Source organism: Anolis carolinensis, chromosome 1 (assembly GCF_035594765.1).
Source record: "Anolis carolinensis isolate JA03-04 chromosome 1, rAnoCar3.1.pri, whole genome shotgun sequence".
NCBI classification, from domain to species: Eukaryota; Metazoa; Chordata; class Lepidosauria; order Squamata; family Dactyloidae; genus Anolis; species Anolis carolinensis.
In genome coordinates, this window is record NC_085841.1 from 121,263,886 (window position 1) to 121,283,844 (window position 19,959).

The 19,959-nt window shown below is 40.7% G+C and overlaps 2 protein-coding genes across 5 annotated transcripts in view; one reads left to right on the forward strand and one right to left on the reverse strand.

Moving 5' to 3' along the window:
• The window catches only part of senp6 (SUMO specific peptidase 6), a 105,201-nt gene extending 102,606 nt beyond the window's left edge, over window positions 1-2,595 (reverse strand). For all 4 annotated transcript variants that reach the window (XM_008122070.3, XM_008122062.3, XM_008122066.3 and 1 more), the window contains exon 1: window positions 1,957-2,595. Coding sequence is in view for 3 of the 4 variants with exons in the window: in XM_008122062.3 (XP_008120269.1) it covers window positions 1,957-2,035 (79 nt within the window). In the remaining variant the exon portion in view is untranslated. The remainder of the gene's footprint in view (window positions 1-1,956) is intronic.
• A 58-nt stretch (window positions 2,596-2,653) lies between these two features.
• The window catches only part of filip1 (filamin A interacting protein 1), a 153,811-nt gene continuing 136,505 nt past the window's right edge, over window positions 2,654-19,959 (forward strand). The window contains exons 1-2 of the mRNA XM_008122107.3: window positions 2,654-2,790; window positions 12,213-12,278. The gene's annotated coding sequence lies outside the window, so the exon portion shown is untranslated. The remainder of the gene's footprint in view (window positions 2,791-12,212; window positions 12,279-19,959) is intronic.

The following is a 19,959-nucleotide window of genomic DNA, read 5'->3' on the forward strand; positions in this document are numbered from 1 at the left end:
TGATTGATTCATGACTGGAATTCCCATTTTCTGAGTGTTCAATGTGTTGTCGAAGGCTTTCATGGTCAGAATCACAGGGTTGTTGTGTGTTTTCCGGGCTGTGTGGCCATGTTCCAGAAGCATTCGCTCCTGACATTTTGCCCACATCTATGGCAGACATCCTCAGAGATTGTGAGATATATTGGGGAAAAGCTAAGCAAGGAAGGTTTATATATCTGTGGAAGCTCTAGGGTGGGAGAACTCTTGTCTGTTGGAGGCCAATGTGAATATTTTAATTAATCTCCTTGATTAGCATTAATGGCCCTGCCAGATTCATGTCCTAGCTTCTTCCTGCCTGGGGGAATCTTTTGTTCAGAGGTGTTCGCTGCCCCTAATTGATTCATGTCTGGAATTCCTCTGTTTTCAGAGTGTTGTTCCTTATTTACTGTTCTGATTTTAGGTTTTTTTAAATGCTGGTAGCCAGATTTTGTTCATTTTCATGGTTTCCTCCTTTCTGTTGAAATTGTCCACATGCTTATCGAATTCAATGGCTTCTCTGTGTAGTCTGACATAGTGGTTGTCAAAGTGGTTCAGCATTTCCGTGTTCTCAAATAATATGCTGTGTCCAGGTTGGTTCATCAAGTGCTCTGCGATGGCTGACTTCTCTGGTTGAGTTAGTCTGCACTGCCTTTCATGTTCCTTGATTCATGATTTGGCAATGCTGCATTTGGTGGTTTCTTGTTCACAGCTGCATGGTATACCGTAGACTCCTGCAGAGATGAGAAGATCCCTCTCGTCCTTTGCTGAACATAGCATTTGTTGGATTTTCTTAGTGAGTCTGTAGATTGTTTGTAGGCTGTGTTTCTTCATTGGCTTCCCTATGCAGTCAGTGGTTCCCTTGATGTATTGTAGGAACACTTTTCCTCTGGATCTTTATCTTTACTCTCATGGCTTGTAGTTCTTCTGATGTCTATGGTGGAGTATCCATTGGCCTGTAGAGCCCAGTTTAGGTGGTTCAGTTCACCTTAGAGGAGGTGAGGTTCGCAGATTCTTTGTGCAGGGTCTGCCAGGGTTTTAATTGTGCTTCTTTTTTTGATTTGGGCAATGGTTGGAGTTTTTCACTATTTGGAGCCATGGAGAAGAAGAACTAAGTAAGTTTCTGGACCACATCGACAGCTTCCACCAAAACATCCAATTCACCATGGAAAAAGAAAATTAAAAAGCTGCAATTTCTAGATGTCCTGGTCATCTGCAAACTCAATCAATAATTGGGCCACATAGTTTACAGAAAACCTACACACATGGATAGATACCTACATAAAAGCTCCAACCATTACCCAAGTCAAAAAAAGAAACACAATTAAAGCCCTGGCAGACCTCCTTCAAGGTGAACTGAACCACCTAAACTGGGCTCTACAGGCCAATGGATACTCCACCACAGACATCAGAAACGCTGCAAGGCCAAGAACAAGCCACAAGAGTTTGCTATCCACACTGAAGCTCAAGTTATAATAGAGAAGACTGGGGGCCCTTCCACACAGCCCTATATCCCAGAATATCAAGGAAGAAAATCCCACAGTATCTGAGTGTGGACTCAGATAACCCAGTTCAAAACAGATGTGGGATTTTCTGCCTTGATATTCTGGGATATAGGGCTGTGTGGATGGGCCCCATAGACTGCATTTTGGACTTATTCTGAATTGATCCTTTTTCTTTCTTTTTTGAACAGAATTAATGCAGTTTGGCACCACTTTAACTGCCATGGTTCGAGGCATCGGAAGCCTGGGCGTTGTAGTTTGGTGAAACCCCGGCCCTTTGGCAGAGAAGGCTCCGGGCCTTGCAAAACTACGGATCCCAGGGTATTGCGACATGGCGGTTCGCAGTGGCGTTCAATTCCACAGCATGGTCATCCGAGTGAAGCCTTATTTCCACAAAATAGCGATTAAAAAAATAAAAAATAAAATAGACCTTGCTTACCTTCGAGAAAGTGGCTTTGCCCGCAGCCCCCGCCACTCCTGCCGCCGCCGCCGCCTCCTCCTCCTCCGGCCATCTTCATTCACCCGGCGCTGTCTCCTTACACCATCCCGCCGACGATGGGGCTTGCTTGATTTTCAAGGCATACAATACTGTTATGACGATGAGTAGAGTCCAGGCCGCAGCGCAGCCGCTAGGCCTTTCCCTCAGGCCTTCCCTTTTCCTCGCGCCTCGACTCGACTAGGCCTCAGTGGTGGAAAAGGAAAGAGCCTACATTCAGCGGCTTCTTCGTCAGCCGCCTTTTTGTCCCCAAAAGAGAGGACAACAAAAGAGAGAAGAGAAGAGGCCGAGAGAGGCTGGCTGGCTGGCTGGCTTGCTTTCCTTCCCCCTCTCTGCTTGCTCCGCCTGCCTCCCCAATCGAGGCGGGGTTGCTGAGGGAAGGGGTGAAACAGCAGCAACAGCAGCAGCGCTTTCCGCCTCGCAATGGCTTTCTTCTTCCCCGCGCGAGGCGTTCTTCTCCTTCTTCTCCACTTAGCCTCACTGTCCCTTTCTTCTCCCTTTCGCCTCACTGTCTTCCAGGCTCGCCCAGGAACGGGGGCTAACAAGGATGGCCAGCTCGCCCACAAAGCGCGACACCCTTTTGCCTGCCTCTCTCTCTTTCTCTCATGCTACAGCCGCCACCTTTACGCCGCCGCCCCCTCGCCGGTTTAAAATGGCCGCGGCTGAGGCGCTTGTTGTCACCAGGCCGCTGCCCTGGGCGCCCGGCGGAGAAGAAAGGAGCCTTGGAATGGATTGGGCCCAGAACACAGACAGGCACCCGGAGGAGGAGAAGCCTCGGTGGGCGAGTTTGAGCAAAACCCCACAAGTATTGAGGGTCAGGGGTGCGTTTTGACAAGGAATTTTAGGAAGGAATACGTATATATATATGCATGGCTAGGAAGGATGGGTGTGTCCATAGATCTATGTGTCTTTATTGGAAGACTGTGTGTGTATGAGAGAGAGTGTGTGTGTGTGTCTGTCTATCTATCTATAGATATATATACATTGAGCATCCCATATCCATATATACCTGTGTGGATGATGTATATGTATGTGTGCTATCACACACACAAACACAATAAAAAAAAATTATATATAGCACACACATATACATGGGTTGTATGAGAGAATATATATAGTATTTATATACACACACACACATATATATACTCACACACATAAATAACCCTGAAATTGCTCATATATAGCCCATGTATATTTGTGTGTGTGTGTGTGTGTGTATATATATACACACACACACACCCGGGGCCCGTGGTGGTGGAGCAGATTAACCTGCTGAGCTGCTGAACTTGCTGACGGAAAGGTTGACGGTTCAAATCTGGGGAGTGGAGTGAGCTCCCGCTATTAGCCCCAGCTTCTGCCAACCTAGCAGTTCGAAAACATGCAAATGTGAGTAGATCAATAGGTACCGCTTCTGCGGGAAGGTAACAGCACTCCATGCAGCCTTTACCTTTACCTATATATATACAAGCACACACACAGGTACAGTGTTCCCTCCCTATTTTGCAGTTTCCTTTTTGCTCCCTCACTGCTTTGCAGTTTTTTTCTGAGCGGCGGTGCCTGCCAATTTCCCTTTTGCGCATGCACCCTCCCTCTCCTTGGCGTCCAGCCAGGCCACTCTAGATGCCGATGAGAGGGAGGCACATGCACAAAAGGGAAACTAGCAGGTGCCAGAGAGGAGGCTGCCAAGAAGCAGCACAGGAAGAAGGCTTGTGAAGGGGAGAAAGGCCACCTAACTGCTAATATAATGTGTAAATATTAAAATAAATATAGTGCTGCTACTTCGCGGATTTTCACTTATTGCGGGTGGTCCTGGACGTAACCCCCGCAATAGGTGAGGGAACACTGTATAAGGATAAGGGATGCTCAGTGTACACCATACAGCATATGGGGTTTCAGGGTATGGGATGCTCATTCATGTGTGTGTGTGTGTGTGTGTGTGTGTGTGTGTGTGTTGTGATAAGGGGTCGTACAATGGCACACTGGTCTACTCGTTCTTGAAATACATTGGAGTGGAGACTATTAGGGAAAATGTGTTCTGCGCAAGAGCTGAGGAACAGATCATCTTAGGTGACTAAGTGATAAGGGATGCTCAACATACACCACATACACACAATATACACACATTTTCAAATATTGGATATTAGGATAAGGCAGCAGTTCTCAACCTGTGGGTCCCCAGGTGTTTTGGCCTACAACTCCCAGGAATCCCAGCCAGTTTACCAGCTGTTAGGATTTCTGGGAGTTGAAGGCCAAAACATCTTGGGACCCACAGGTTGAGAACCACTGGGATGAGGGATGCGCAAACATATACAGTTTTAGATTATGGATATCTGGATAAGAGATGCTTGAATATACATCTTGCCTGTGTGTGTATATGGTATCTGGATAAGGGATGTGCAACATTCTCTCTCTCTCCCTCTCTCTTTCTCTCTCTCTCTATATATACATCCACATACATACATATATACCCAGTTTAGTGTTTATGCCTGTAGATTTTATAAGAGCCAATTGAGACCACTCCGTATTGGGGACTTTCTGCCTTTAATGTTTTGAATCATTTATTTCTTTTAAGAAATACTCTGATTTTAATGTTTTAATTGTTTGTACTCCTAGTCTGTGGCCATCACAATAAAATTTATTCATTCATACATATATACATTTCCAGATTTGGGATATCTGGTAAGAGATGCTCAATCATGCAACATGATTGGAATAAGAAATGCTCAATATACTCTCCTTCCCCCCTCCCTCTCCTGTATGTGTATGTGTATGTATGTGCATGTGTGTGTGTGTTTGTGTGTGTATATATATATCTATATATATAAAAGGATAAAAAATTTCGGCCTAGGACAAAACAAAACTACACATCCCAGAAACACTAAACTTGGCAACACAACCCCTCATCCATGCCTCTACGTTCATACAACAAAAAGAAAAGAAAAATAAAGTCCTAATTACAGGGAAAGGAATAATTGTTTTTTATCCAATTGCTGCCAGTTACAAGGCTAAACTCTGCCCACTTGGTCTCCTAGCAACCTACTCAGCCCAGGGTACAGGCACAGTTAGGGCTCAGACCTCTTCCACACTGCCTATAAGATACAGATTATCTGATTTTAACTGGATTATATGGCAGTGTAGACTCAAGGCCCTTCCACACAGCTGTATTACCCATTTATAATCTTATATTATCTGCTTTGAACTGGATTATCTTGAGTCTACACTGTCAGATAATTCACTTCAGTGTGCATTTTATACAGCTGTGTAGAAGGGGCCTCATATAATCCAGTTGTAAGAAGATAATATAAGATTATCAATACACAGTAGAGTCTCACTTATCCAACATAAACAGACCGGCAGAATGTTGGATAAGTGAATATGTTGGATAATAAGAAGGGATTCAGGAAAAGCCAATTAAACATCAAATTAGGTAATGATTATACAAATTAAGCACCAATCATCATGTTATACAACAAATTTGACAGAAAAAGTAGTTCAATGCTCAGTAATGCTATGTTGTAATTACTGTATTTATAAATTTACCACCAAAATATCACAATGAATTTAAAACATTGACTACAAAAACATTGACTACTAAAAGGCAGACTGCGTTGGATAATCCAGAACACTTGATAAGCGAATGTTAGATAAGTGAGATTCTACTGTAATATGAAATAATTACTATGGTAATCCAGTCCAACCCAGTTCTGCCCTGGAGGACACAATCCAAGCACGCCCAACAGATGGCCACCCAGCCTCTCAATAATAATAATAATAATAAGAAGAAGAAGAAGAAGAAGAAGAAGAAGAAGAAGATCATACAATCATAAGGTTAGGAGACACCCGTAAGGATCATCCAGTTCAATTTCCTTCTACCATGCAGGACGACACAAACCAGGCACTCCTGACAGATGGCCATTCAAGATCTGCACAGTAGTAATACAAATCGAATCATAGAATCAGACAGTTAGGAGAGACCCCTAAAGGCCATCCAGTCCAACCCAACTCTGCCATTGGACGATACAATCCAAGCATTCCCAACAGATGGCCAGCCAGCCTCTCAATAAGAATAAGAATATCATACAATCCTAAGGTTAGCAGATACCCCTAAGCATCATCCAGTTCAACTTCCTTATATCATGCAGGAGGACACAATCCAACCACTCCTGACAGGTGCCCATCCAATATCTGCACAATAATAATACACATCGAATCATAGCATCAGACAGTTAGGAGACACCCCTAAAAGCCATCCAGTCCAACCCAATTCTGCCATGCAGGACACAAAGTACTGGTTTTGACCTACAAAGCCCTAAACGGTTCTGGTCCAACTTACCTGTCCGAACGTATCCCCTCCTATGAACCATTAAGAATGCTAAGATTGTCGGGAGAGGCCCTACTCTCGGTCTCACCTGCCTCACAGACGCGGCTGGTAGGATTGTGGGACAAGGCCTTCTCAGTGGTGGCTCCTTAGCTGTGGAACGCCCTCCCCAGTAACATCCGGCAGGCCCCGACTCTTCTGGGCTTCAGGAAGAGCGTAAAGACATGGCTTTGTGCACAAGCATTTAATGAGTAAGCATTATATTGACACGGTCTGAACTAAGGTCTATGTGCAAGGTTTGTGGAAGAATGGAATTAAGTAATTTATATGTTTTAATGTTTGTATAATGTATTTTTATTGATTATTGCTAATGGTTTTAAATTTGTTGGTGGTTTTTATTGATTTTGTTTGGCATTGAATTTTGCCAGTTGTTGTAAGCCGCCTTGAGTCCCCTCGGGTGAGAAAGGCGGGATAAAAATGATGAAAATAAATAAATAAATAAATAAATTCCCCCAGGCAGGAAGCAGGCAGGGTTTGAACCTGCAAGGCCATTAAATGTTAATCAAGGTGGCTAATTGCAGCATTCATACTTGCCACACCGAGACTATTAATTGCTTTTCAACCTGGCCAACCAAGAATTCCACAAGGTAGAAAGCGGCCAGGCTTGCAAGCAGCAAGGCTATTCAGTGCAATTCATATTGGCCAAAAAACCATTCCCCTAGAACACAAGGTCCCAGCCCATCAAACAGCAAGCTTATTCCATTGTATTCCAACTCACCAAACAAGGATTCACATAAGAAGAAAACAGCCAGGCTTTGAGGCTGCAAGGCTATTCACTACTATTCTACCTGGTCAACAAATGATTCCCATAAGCCACAGCAATGCGTGGCTGGGCACAGCTAGTGTATGTGTGTGTGTGTGTGTGTATGTATGTGTATATATATATATATATATACACACACACACACACACACACCATATGTATTTCTAGGATCCCTTATCCCAATTATATGTATACACCAGTGATTCTCAACCCGGGGGGGGGGGGGTCCCAGATGTTTTTCACCTTCTACTCCCAGAAATCCTGACAGCTGGTAAACTGGCTGGGATTTCTGGGGGTTGTAGGTCAAAAACATCAGAGGACCCCAGGTTGAGAACCATTGATATACACACATATGGCTTCACTATCTAAGCCACATAAATGTATGTATGTATGTATCTATGTATATATATATATATATATATGTGTGTGTGTGTGTGTGTGTGTGTGTGTGTGTGTGTGTGTGTATATATATATATATATATATATGCATGGTTGAGATATTGAGAACTTTATACTCTTAGAGTTCACTGTAGACCAACTTTGTTTTATGTGCAACCTTATTAAAAATATTTTGTTTTTAAAAGTCATATGGGGGTAGGGTAAATGGGTTATCAATCCCTTTACGTGTCCCTGTTAGCTGAAAGGACAGGTCTAGTTTTAATTCTAGTATTTGTGGAAACTTCTTGAAATGTTAGAAAGGCACACATACTTATTATTTATTCATGAAAATATGTATCCACTGCCTTGTCCAAAGCTAAGATGATCATAAAGGTGCCCATTTATCATACACAACTATGTAATAGCCATGGCTCTATCCTGCAGAATCCTAGGATTGGCCATTGAGGCAGGGACATTGAGAATTCTTATCGAGAATAAAAGTGGAATACTGGTTCTAAAGTTATGTAGTACCCCAGATCTGATACATTAACCTGCTACTGTTTAAGGAGCTTCACTGGCTGCCATTTACTTTCCGGGCCCAATTCAAGGTGCAGGTTATCACCTACAAAGCCCTAAACGGTTTGGGACCCACCTACCTTAGAGACCGCATCTCCCCCTACGAACCCGCACGTTCTCTTCGCTCATTGGGGGAGGCCCTTCTCTTGCTCCCACCACCCTCGCAGTCGCGGTTGGTGGGGACGAGAGAGAGGGCCTTCTCCGTCGTGGCCCCCCGGCTTTGGAACTCGCTTCCTAGAGAGATCAGGCAGGCCCCTACCCTCCTCTCCTTCCGTAGGAGCTTAAAAACCTGGCTCTTTCAAAAGGCCTTTGATACTTAATTTGGTGTCGGACTGATCTATCTGCCCTTTTTATAATAGCCCCATTCTCGAGGTGTTGCCAATGCTATATTGCACTTTGTCAATTTCAACTGTGAAATTACCTTCCCCATTTCGGCCCATTTCGGCACATGTTGCACTTTGCCTGGGTTCTATGAATTAGTCTCCAGTGTTAATATTGTATGTTTTATGTTGATTTTAACAATTGTTTTTACTGTAATTGATGTTTTTATTGGATAACTATTTTATTGCTGTGTTTTGTTATTTGATTGTTTTATCGGGCAAGGCCCCATGTAAGCCGCTCTGAGTCCCTTCGGGGAGATGGGGCGGGGTATAAAAATAAAGTTATTATTATTATTATTATTATTATTATTATTATTATTATTACTGTTGTTCCAATCTTGCATGTCTTTATCAAGTGGAACTCAATTAAATGTGTTGCTTAATCACATTATTTTGTCCTGATATGTATAGTGATTTATATTGTAAAAACCACAGTACAGGTGCATCTACACTACTGAATTAATGCAGTTCAATACCATTTTAGCTGGCATGGCTCAGTGCTAAGGAATATTGGGATTGGTCCATAGTTTGGTGAGGTACCAGCACTCTTTGGCACAAAAAGCTAAAGACTTTGTAAAACGACAACTCCGAGGATTCCATGGCAGTTAAAATGGTGTCGAACTGCATTAATTCTACAGTGTCGATTAGCCCTATCTTTCAGAAGCATTCACCCCCTGGACTTTTGCTCATTTTATTTTGTTTCAACTTAGAACTGAGATGATTTAACTGGGATTGTCTTTGTTTGAGATACACAAGATATTCAGTACTGTGAACATCTCTAAAAGATTTTCATTCAGACAAAAAGAAGCTAAGTAAAAAGCCCAAATTTGATCTTGTAGAATTAGAGAATCATAGAGTTGGAAGAGACCACATGGGCCATCTAGTCCAACCCTCTGCCATGCAAGAAAAGCACAAGGTACCCCTGACAGATGACCATCTAGTCTCTGATTAAAAGTCTCCAAAGAGGGGGCCTCCACCACACTCCAAGGCAGACAGTTCCACTGCCTTGGTATCAGTAAATATTTGATATTTATACCTGTATACCTGGGATCACATAAAGTTTTCTTGGGGGAAAAGGGTTATGGGTAGGAAAATATCAAGAAGTCTTGCTCTAGTCCAGTGGTTCTCAACCTGTAGGTCCCCAGGTGTTTTGGCCTACAACTCCCAAAAATCCCAGCCAGTTTACCAGCTGTTAGTATTTCTGGTAGTTGGAAGCCAACACATATGGGGACTCATAGGTTGAGAACCACTGTTCTAGTCTATTCTGCTAGAGATACCATCAGAGGGTTAAACTGGACTTTCACAATTGGATCAAAGCACCTTGGCAGCAATTAGAGCTACAAGTTATCTTGGATACATCTCTATGAGTGTCACATCTGGATTCTTGAGTTTTTGTCAATTTTTCCATGCCAAATTTCTCCTGATCTCTCAGATTGAGTGAGGGTCATTGGCAAACAGCAACTTTCTTGGATTATGGTCTGGGCTTTGACATGGTCATACTAAGACATTCAGGATCTATTTTTCAAACCATCTCACTGTTACTCTGACTAGGTATTTAAGATTGTTGTTTTGCTGGAAGATGAAGCTCTGGATCACTTCCAGGTTCCTTGTGGGTTGAAACAGGACTGAATCAAAACTAGAACTGCCCAATACTTGGCTCAATCCAATCTCTCTCTGATGCTGTCCAGTTTCCCAGTATCAAGGAAAAGTACCCATACAAAATGATGCTGCCACTATGCCAAGGAGACTGTGTTATCAGGGCAATGAGCACAGTTGAGCTCATGCTACATGCAAAGTCTTATGGTAAGGCCAAACAATTCAGTTTGGATCTCACCCAACCAGTTTGGATCTCACCCAACCCACGTTTGCGCTGTCTCTTCCATGTCCTTTTGCAAACTCCATATTGTTTTCGATACAGGTTGAACATTCAGAAATTTAAAATACTTCAAAATTTGAAATTGTCCACATAGGTGGCTGTGAGTATGACACTTTTGCTTTCTAATGGCTTGAATGGATGAAAAACTTTGTTTCCCGCACAAAATTATTAGAAAAACTGTATAATATTAACTTTGGGCTATGCATATATAGTGTATATGAAACATTAATTTTGTGTTTGGACTTGGGTCCCACCTCCAAGGAATCTCATTATATAAATACCGTAGAGTCTCACTTATCCAACACTCACTTGTCCAACGTTCTGGATTATCCAACGCATTTTTGTAGTCAATGTTTGCAATATATCGTGATATTTTGATGCTAAATTTGTAAATATAGTAATTACTACATAGCATTAATGTGTAATGAACTACTTTTTCTGTCAAATTTGTTGTATAACATGAAGTTTTGGTGCTTAATTTGTAAAATCATAACCTATTTTGATGTTTAATAGGCTTTTTCTTAATCTCTCCTTATTATCCAACATATTTGCTTATCCAATGTCCTGCCAACCCATTTATGTTGGATAAGTGAGACTCTACTGTATATGCATGTTTCAAAATCTGGGGGGAAATCCAAAATATTTCTGCTCCCATGTATTTTGGATTTAGGCATTCAACTTGTATGTGCCTCCTCCCCCCTCCCCCCCCCCCCCCCCAGCAAGGAGTTTCACTTTACCAATCTTTCTGGATTGATGCTGGAAGAGGTAACAACAACAACAACAACAACAACTTTATTTTTGTATCCCTCCTTCATTTACCCAAAGGGACTCAGGGCAGCTCACATGGGGATAAGCCCAATCACCATAGATTAAAGCATAAAAAAGGTAAAGGTTTCCCCTGATGTTAAGTCCAGTCATGTCTGAGTCTGGGGGTTGGTGTTCATCTCCGTTTCTAAGCCGAAGAGCCGGCATTGTCCGTAGATATCTCCAAGATCATGTGGCCGGCATGACTGCATGGAGCGCCGTTACCTTCCCGCCGGAGCGGTACCTATTGATCTACTCACATTAGCATGTTTTCGAACTGGTAGGTTGGCAGAAGCTGGAGCTAACAGCGGGCGCTCACTCCGCTCCCGGGATTTGAACCTGGGACCTTTTGGTCTGCAAGTTCAGCAGCTCAGTGCTTTAACACACTTCGCCACTGGGGCTCCTAAAGCATAGATTAAAGCATAGATCAGTAAAATCAAAACATTATAGCCGCATAAAACAACATAAAACAATAGCAACAGCAGTTTAGAACCTGAACAGTAATAATTACTGGAAATTCAGAGGGTAGGCATTTGTACATAGAACTCTGGGTATGGCTTGTTGGATGATGTAAAGGCAAATAAATGTCTAATGAAAAGTATCTGAAGATAATTTCCTAGCTATCTAAGATCCACAATATAATTCAGCATCCTGCTTAGTTTGAATTGATATGTGACAAGTAATTTACTTGTACTACTCTTGAAAGAACAATGGGGAAGGATTCTCTCAGTATCCCACTATTTCAGACCAATAGTTATTGCAGAATTGAAAACTACTTGGGCCACAGCTAATTCATCCATTTTTATGGGTCCCCAACTCCCTAATGTTGATTGCTGAGGTTATTGGCAGTATATAAATGCTTCCCAGAAATGCTGTAATGTTTACTAGTAGTGATGGAGAATCACTTTTAAAAAATAAATTATACTTCATTTGAGATAATCAAGGACACCATTGTAATTTATCAAAATGACATCATACAGTGATGTTGCCACGTCTTCTGAGAATAATGACCTCGTGTGATGAGCAATTCTGTTTTTACAGAAGACAATTTTCAATGGCAATCTGAGAGAACATGAAGCAGCAAGAACTTCCTGGTAACTTTTAAAGGTAATTTACACATTCTATTGTCAAAACATTTGTGAGAAACTATTGAGATAAATATTTTGTTTATCCTGAAGAATGAACAAGTATTATTTTTAAAACATTATTTTAATTGATAGGATAGTCTTTAATACACAGATGACTTAATTAAGAGATTAAATGTAAATATATGCCTTGACTAGTAACTGTGTTGAACTGGCTGATACCATATTTTCCATTTAAAATTGAGAATAGTACTTGTTTTCATTTCATTTTTTCAAATATATCTACAACTTTTCTAGACCTTTGCCTCCTCTTGTTTTACTATGCTAATCTTGTTTATTTACCCTGTTTCCCCGAAAATAAGACATCCCCAAAAAATAAGACCTAGCAGAGGTTTTGCTGAATTGCTAAATATAAGGCCTCCCTCAAAAGTAAGACCTAGCAAAGTTTTTGTTTGGAATCATGCCCGGCGCCCGCCAAACAAAACACCAGAACTTGCAGGATCGGTAACTGTACATACCAGTTGTACATGGAAATAATGGTAATAATATATTAAAATGTTATTTATATTTATACAGTAGTAACAAGAAATTCTTGACAGGAGTCATAGTTTGTCTGGTTTGGTTATGTTGGTTTGTGATGACAACTACTGTACAGTATATAATAAATGTTCATTTTTTTGTTCAACAATAAATGTGAATTCTTCTTCATGGAAAAATAAGACATCCCCTGAAAATAAGACCTAGCACATCTTTGGGAGCAAAAAATAATATAAGACACTGTCTTATTTTCGGGGAAACGCGGTAGTATGTGGTGTGTGGTTCATTTGCGGGGGTAGGGGGAGGTTTGGACTAAAATGTTTGTTATCTATATGTGCATGTCTCTATCTCTTGGTAGATACAGGGCTTCAAACACAATCTCTTGCATGCTGTCAGTTTCTTGAGCAAGTTACTTGCCTTAGGCTGCCTAATTCCTTTGCTTTCTTAGTTTTTTCTTATGTGAAATTGTTGTTTTGTTGTACTATTAAAGTTCATCTTTGAAACCTCAGGCTCAACCTTTGACTTGTTTGCTGGCAAATTAGCTAGATTTTTTTTTGACTAATCAGTCCCAGATAGCACCCATTTTCATGCCTCCCAACTCCCAGTTCATAGACTTCTAGTGGCATTTCCTATGGAGGTGACTTTGGCAGTCTGAGGCTTAATTGGGAAGGTATGAGCCCCTATTAAGCCTAGATCCATCATGGGCAATGTAGTAAGGATATTGGGAAGGGGCTGCAGCAGCTATGGAGGCAGCCTGGCCACCCTGGCAGTCTGATTTCTTCCTAGTGACCAAATATTTGGCCATTGACAAAGCCTTACTACAATGATATTATCAAAAACTTTATTACAGTGCCCCTAAACCAGGCATGGGCAAACTTTGGCCCTCCAGGTGTTTTGGACTCCAACTCCCACATTTCCTAACAGCCTAAGGTGGTGGGAACCCCTACATTATGATTTTACAAACTAAGCACCAAAACATCATGTTTTGCAATAAACTGACAGAAAAAGCAGTTCAATACACAGTAATGTTATGTAATAATTATTGTATGTATGAATTTAGCACCAAAATATCGCAATGTATTGAAAACATTGACTACAAAAACATTGACTACTAAAAGGCAGACTGTGTTGGATAATACAGAATGTTGGATAAGCGAAGGTTGGATAAGTGAGACTACTGTATGTTGATTTGACTCTTTGGTGTGGGAGGAGTTATTGACATTATACTGAGCATGTGCAGATTCAAGACTCTATTTTATATTCTGTACCTGTTTGGATTTTGTTGGGAACAGATGTATCTGTTTAGACCTCAGAGGAGGTGGATGCATACAAGTTGGTGTTTGGAATTTAGTGGAGAAGTCAGTTTAGAGACTTCAATATTTATTTATGGACTTCAGTGAGTACAACCATACTAAAGACTATAAACTGTTGATAAAGACTGATACCCTGTGTTCTCAACACAGAGAAGAAGCTACATCCTATCTGTAACTGAACTTTACTAAGAAATGTGTCTGTACGGTGAATTAATACAAGATACGTTATTTTTCAAAAAAGACTATGATATCTGGAGGGTCCACAATCCAACAAGGAAAGAGTATTCATACTATTCACATAAACATGGCACATCCTCAGTAACTGACCTGATATTTGGCACTAAGAAACTAGTGGATAAAACAGAGAAGATCGGGTTATTACCTAGAGTATTAGCCGCCCATAATCCGATATTAATGAAATTAAGAGTGGGATACAAAAGAAACAGAGCCTGGAGAATGAATGATTATATTTTGAAAATCAAGTCACATAGGGAAAAAATTAGAATGGGAATAAATAATTACTTTAAGAACAATGTTAAAGAAGGAATGAAGGCGGGAATGGTTTGGGAGGCTGGTAAAGCAGTAATTAGAGGGTTATTGATACAACAAAACTCGATTTGGTACAAAGGAAAAAATAAGGCCCAATTGGAGTTGTTGTCAAAAATCAGGACACTAATGGTATTAGACACAGGAATGGAAAGTGCAAAACACCCCAGTTTCTTCATTTGGCTGCCATTAGTGTCTGGTATCTTCTGTTTTTACTCTTCTTTTTGGATATATCCTTCAGAATTTGACCATATTTACACTTTTTAAATATTGGAATTAACACATGTCTTCCATTTGATGTGGAATTTAACAATAATGCCAGGACATTTTTGGAAGAATATCACAATAACTCTGGTAAGAAAAGTTTATTTATTCTGTCATTTCTGAGTTATTGTATTATTCAGGATGGCACTGGCAATACTAGAGAGACTTATTTGAGTTTTAAGTAGTTGCTATGTTTAGAGGCTTATGCATACTTTTGCATCAGAACATTTGTTAGGTCTTTTTTGTAACTAGTAAGATTGTATAAAATGCAGTTTCTCCTGGACAGTATCTTAAAAATACAAGCTGTTTCTATATTGCTGCAGTGACAACTAAGGAGAATTTGTTAACCTGGTTATTAGTTCAAACAGATACATAGGTAGTCACATTTCTTACAAAAGCAGGAAAATTAAAGATGAAGGATATAGGAGAAGCACAGATGCAAAGACCTTCTGCCAAAATAATGTGTTAAATCTCTCTGAATTAAATATTTACTTTAAATTCTGATGTCAACTTGCTACTTTCCAAGAATTGTCCACATGTTTATAAACTGATCAATGTGAGTTGATTGCATGGATTTCAGAATTAAATAAAGAGGGTAAAGCAAGAAGGGTCAAAGTCCTGTGTAGTCATAAATATGATTATTTAAATATATATATTGAAGACTACACAGGGCCTTAAGCCTGGCTGTACCCAAAAACACTTGTACAACTTTGGCTGATGGAATTCCTGAAGTACTGTCCCCCACTACAACCAGATTTCTATATGTTGCTTTATCTGTCTAAATACATGGAGCCATGTTTATCTCTTAATTGGATAGGTAAAGGTTTCCCCTGACGTTAAGTCTAGTCATGTCTGACTCTGGGGGTTGGTGCTCATCTCCATTTCTAAGCCGAAGAGCCGGCGTTGTCCGTAGACACCTCCAAGATCATGTGGCCGGCATGACTGCATGGAGCGCTGTTACCTTCCCGCCGGAGCGGTACCTATTGATCTACTCATATTGGCATGTTTTTGAACTGCTAGGTTGGCAGAAGCTGGAGCTAACAGCGGGCACTCACTCCGCTCCCGGGATTTGAACCTGGGACCTTTCAGTTTGCAAGTTCAGTAGCTCAGTGCTTTAACACATTCATACTTGGAAAAGTAGTTCTTTAGAGGCGCAAAAGCACACATCATTTTATTTAATTTGTTTATATTATTTTTGTTTTGTGTTTTCTTCCATCAGTGTTTTCTGCTTTTTTCTGTATGTCACTCTTTAAAATAGTTTTTTTTAATAAAAAAAAGAAAAATAAAGAGTAAAAACTACCACCAATAGAGGACTTTTATTTTACCCTCTTAAGTTTCTTCCGTCCTCTTTCTCTGTGGATAGTGGCCAACATGGCACCTTTGGACTAGATATGTTATTTTGGTTTTTTAAAACTTAAATATTGGGTTGGATTGTTCTCAAGTTCCTACTTTTTACATTTATATTTGACATGGTCTTTTGCTATTTTTAACAGACCTAGGTTCCATTTAAAAGAGATATAGAAACTTCACAGAACTCAATGATCAGTTTCACTTGCAGCTCAGTTTATGCTATTCATCCACAATTGTGCCATTAACTGAAAACTCCCTCACTAATGGTATTAGACACAGGAATGGAAAGTGCAAAACACCCCAGTTTCTTCATTTGGCTGGCATTAGTGTCTGGCATTTAATTTGAAAACCTCCACCCATCACTAGTCTATGTTTTACTTCTTGAAGATAATCTCTTCCTTTTGTTGTTATACAATATAGTTGTAATAAGACATCTTGTCAGTGTGAATGCACAGTGCCGAAAGAAAAGTCTTCAAATGTATACAGTTCACATTGTTGCAAGGTGACAGCACTGACATGTGTTTTCTTTTTTAAAAGATCATGTTTCAACATATCAGATGACATGTTGTTCTCAGATTCTCCTTTTATAATACAAGTATTCGTCATACCGGGAAGGGGCATTTATGGAAATGGAAGATAGTTGTGTTGCTTTATGGGAAGGGATCACAATAGGGTGTTGGTTGCCTTCAAACTGTTGCCCAATTAAAAATAGCCTAGGAAGACAGCCTGTGACTGTCTTCAGAATTGAAAATGCTGGTGTACCAGTTGCTGAATGGTTCAGTAACCTGAAAATGGATGAGCATGCCAGTCTGGTTAGAATGATAGAGATTTGGTTGGGTACACCCTAGACCTTGTTTTCTGTAGACATGATGATGGTGATCTGGAAATGCAGGAACTTGCTATAGCTATATTGTCATGGACTGATCTCTAACTGGTGATGGGACTCAGGGTGCATCTACTTCAGTATTAATGCTATATAAACATTGGAGTTGTAATTTTACAATGTTTTTAGGCTTCCCTGCCAACAAGTGCTGGCGCCACACCAAACTATGAATTCCAGGTTTCCATAGCATTGAGTCATGGCAGGTAATGTGGCATCAAACTACATCAAATCAACAGTGTAGCTGCATTTTCAAAGCCTCTGCAAGGATGGGGGACCAATAATGGTGGTCTAATGCAGGACACTGGTGAATCTGAATGGTTTCCTAATGGCTCTTAGGTATTATCCTGTTGCTTTGGCAGGCTTTTCATTGATGATGTTGAACATGAGAAACAGTGAAGCTGTTTTAAGTGCTTATGGGGTCATTTACCACCTGACCCACAAGAGAACTGAAGCTACATATTGGGTGGGGTATTACAAAAGGACCAATTCCCAAAACTATTAAAATTGTTTTAGAGCATGAATGGGGATGTTGTGGCCCAGTAGCTGCATGTAGCTCTGAGCCCCATAAAGGCAAGGCTCCTTCATGCCCAAATTGTGTGTATTTTTTCAGATAGGTTTTGCATAAAAACATAAGCCAAAGATCCCATAATTCACAAAAACTCCCTCCCATGCACTCTAAAACGATTAGACTGCTAAAATAACATTTTGTGATTGCATATATCAGACAGAAAAACAAATGGAAATAACATAATGGAGCTATTTGAGGGGAAGGATAAGCAGGTCCACCCAGCAGGTGAGTCCTCAGCCCCACCTCAATTGTAGATCAACATAACTATCTTCACATCTGAACTTTCCATGGGGGTGTTGCTGGAGAGACTGTGTGGTGAGGGCTCACACATCAAAATTTACTCCTACGCCACTACCAGGTGACTACAGGGCCTCTTTCTGGAACAGCTCTGCCTTTATACCTACCTAAACTGCAAATCTAAAGTTAGTAATATATAGGTTCTGGTGGTGAGTTGTGTTCAGCTGATAGATTGAACGCAGATCACTGCTTCTTAAACTGTGGATCCTGACCCCAAATGGGGTCCCTTAACTCAATGTTGGGATCTCCAGAGTTTAAGAAGCAGTAGAGTAAATGATGTCTAATTTGATATTCTCTGATAACATCGCAAAATAAGTTAGCTTTCTAATTTATCATTTTGATATATGGAGGCAGGCCTGTAGCCGGGGGGGTGGGGGGGGTGGGGGGTGTTAGGGGTTCAACCCCCCCCCCCCCGAAATTTTTCCGATTAAAAAAAAAACTGGTTTACTCATGAATTTTAACTGGTTAACTAAATCCCCATGCTAAGTCTACAAGACGCAAAAATTAAGAGTCCCTCCAGGCACTATCTCAAGCAGATATTGACAGGCTTGTAGCCAGGGGGGGTGGGGGCTAGGGGTTCAACCCCCGCCCCCAAAATTTTCAAAACCCTTCCCGAATTTTTTTTCTGGCTACGGCCCTGTATGGAGGTAATTTATTACACAGGCCATCAAAAAAATCTAGATATCTTAGTTTTTAGGCCTGTTCCTGGAGTTATTTGGGGCACCGATTCAGAAAATTGCATTGGATTGCACTGCCATATTTTGGAATTAGCAGGTCAAATATACCTAGAAATAGGGCTAACATTGAAATACCAAAATGTGTGTTGACCAGTGTTATTTCAGGTGCCCTTTTACACTGATATGATAAAATACTTGTCTAGAATACTACTTTTGAAATCACTGGTGCTTGCTCCCATGTAAATCTGCCAAGATTGCACTTTAGTACGCTATCTATCTATCTACAGATTTCAATAGAGCACCACACGGTGGCACTGTTTTATTACTTAAGTAAGCTGAGAGTGCTAAACTCAAAGTAAAGTAATTCTATGCAATGATTTCAATATTCCCAATTGAAATATGTGAAATACAATAACCAGTCTATATGGAACAGGCACATAATTGGAACAGATGGGGTTAAAAAAACTCAATAGCATTTGCAGCACTGTCCTAACTGGGTTAAGTGTCACCTCCCACTGGGTTCAGGGCAGTGCTCATAACTCAGTTATTTCTGCTGATTCTGGGAGTCGTAATGTAAAATGTGAGTTTCCCCAATATTCAGGGAAGTATGCCTAAAACTGCAACAGTAGCTGCAGTAGAGGAAAATTAAATAAATGAAATAAAAAGACAAAATTTTGTCATTTAAATCAAAATTAATTTTTAAATGCTTTTGAATTTTCTGGCCTTAAAATTTTGCTGAAATTTCTCCGTTTAAATAATAATTAAAGATACAAGGGACCTCTCCAGGTTTAACTTTGGCAATCCTAAAATGAAGGACCCTGGATATGTGTTTCGTATGTTCTGTTTCACAACCCTTATGATTCTTATGGACAGCTAATGTGGTTTGGTGATTTGAATGTTGAACAACTCTGGAGACCATGGTTCGATTCGTGCTTATCCTCAGAAAGCCACTATTGTAATCTTAGGTGGTCACACTCCCAGCCTCAGAAAACCCCACAGTACCAGCAGGAAGAGAATGATATTGCCAGAAGTTGCTGCTGTTGCATTTTAGGAGGCCTCAGGCATCTTCCATTTTCAGAGAGTGCCATAATACCTCAAGTTCTTCCCAGGAACCACATGATTGGATCATTGATTTCAAACTGGATTTTAAAAAGCACTTGTGCAACCAGGGAGAAGAAGGACTTCTGGTCCACTTTGAGTTTTTGGACTCAGGTAGACAAGCAATTTGTCTCAGTTTAAACCATTTGGGTTCTAAGGAGTCATGACCA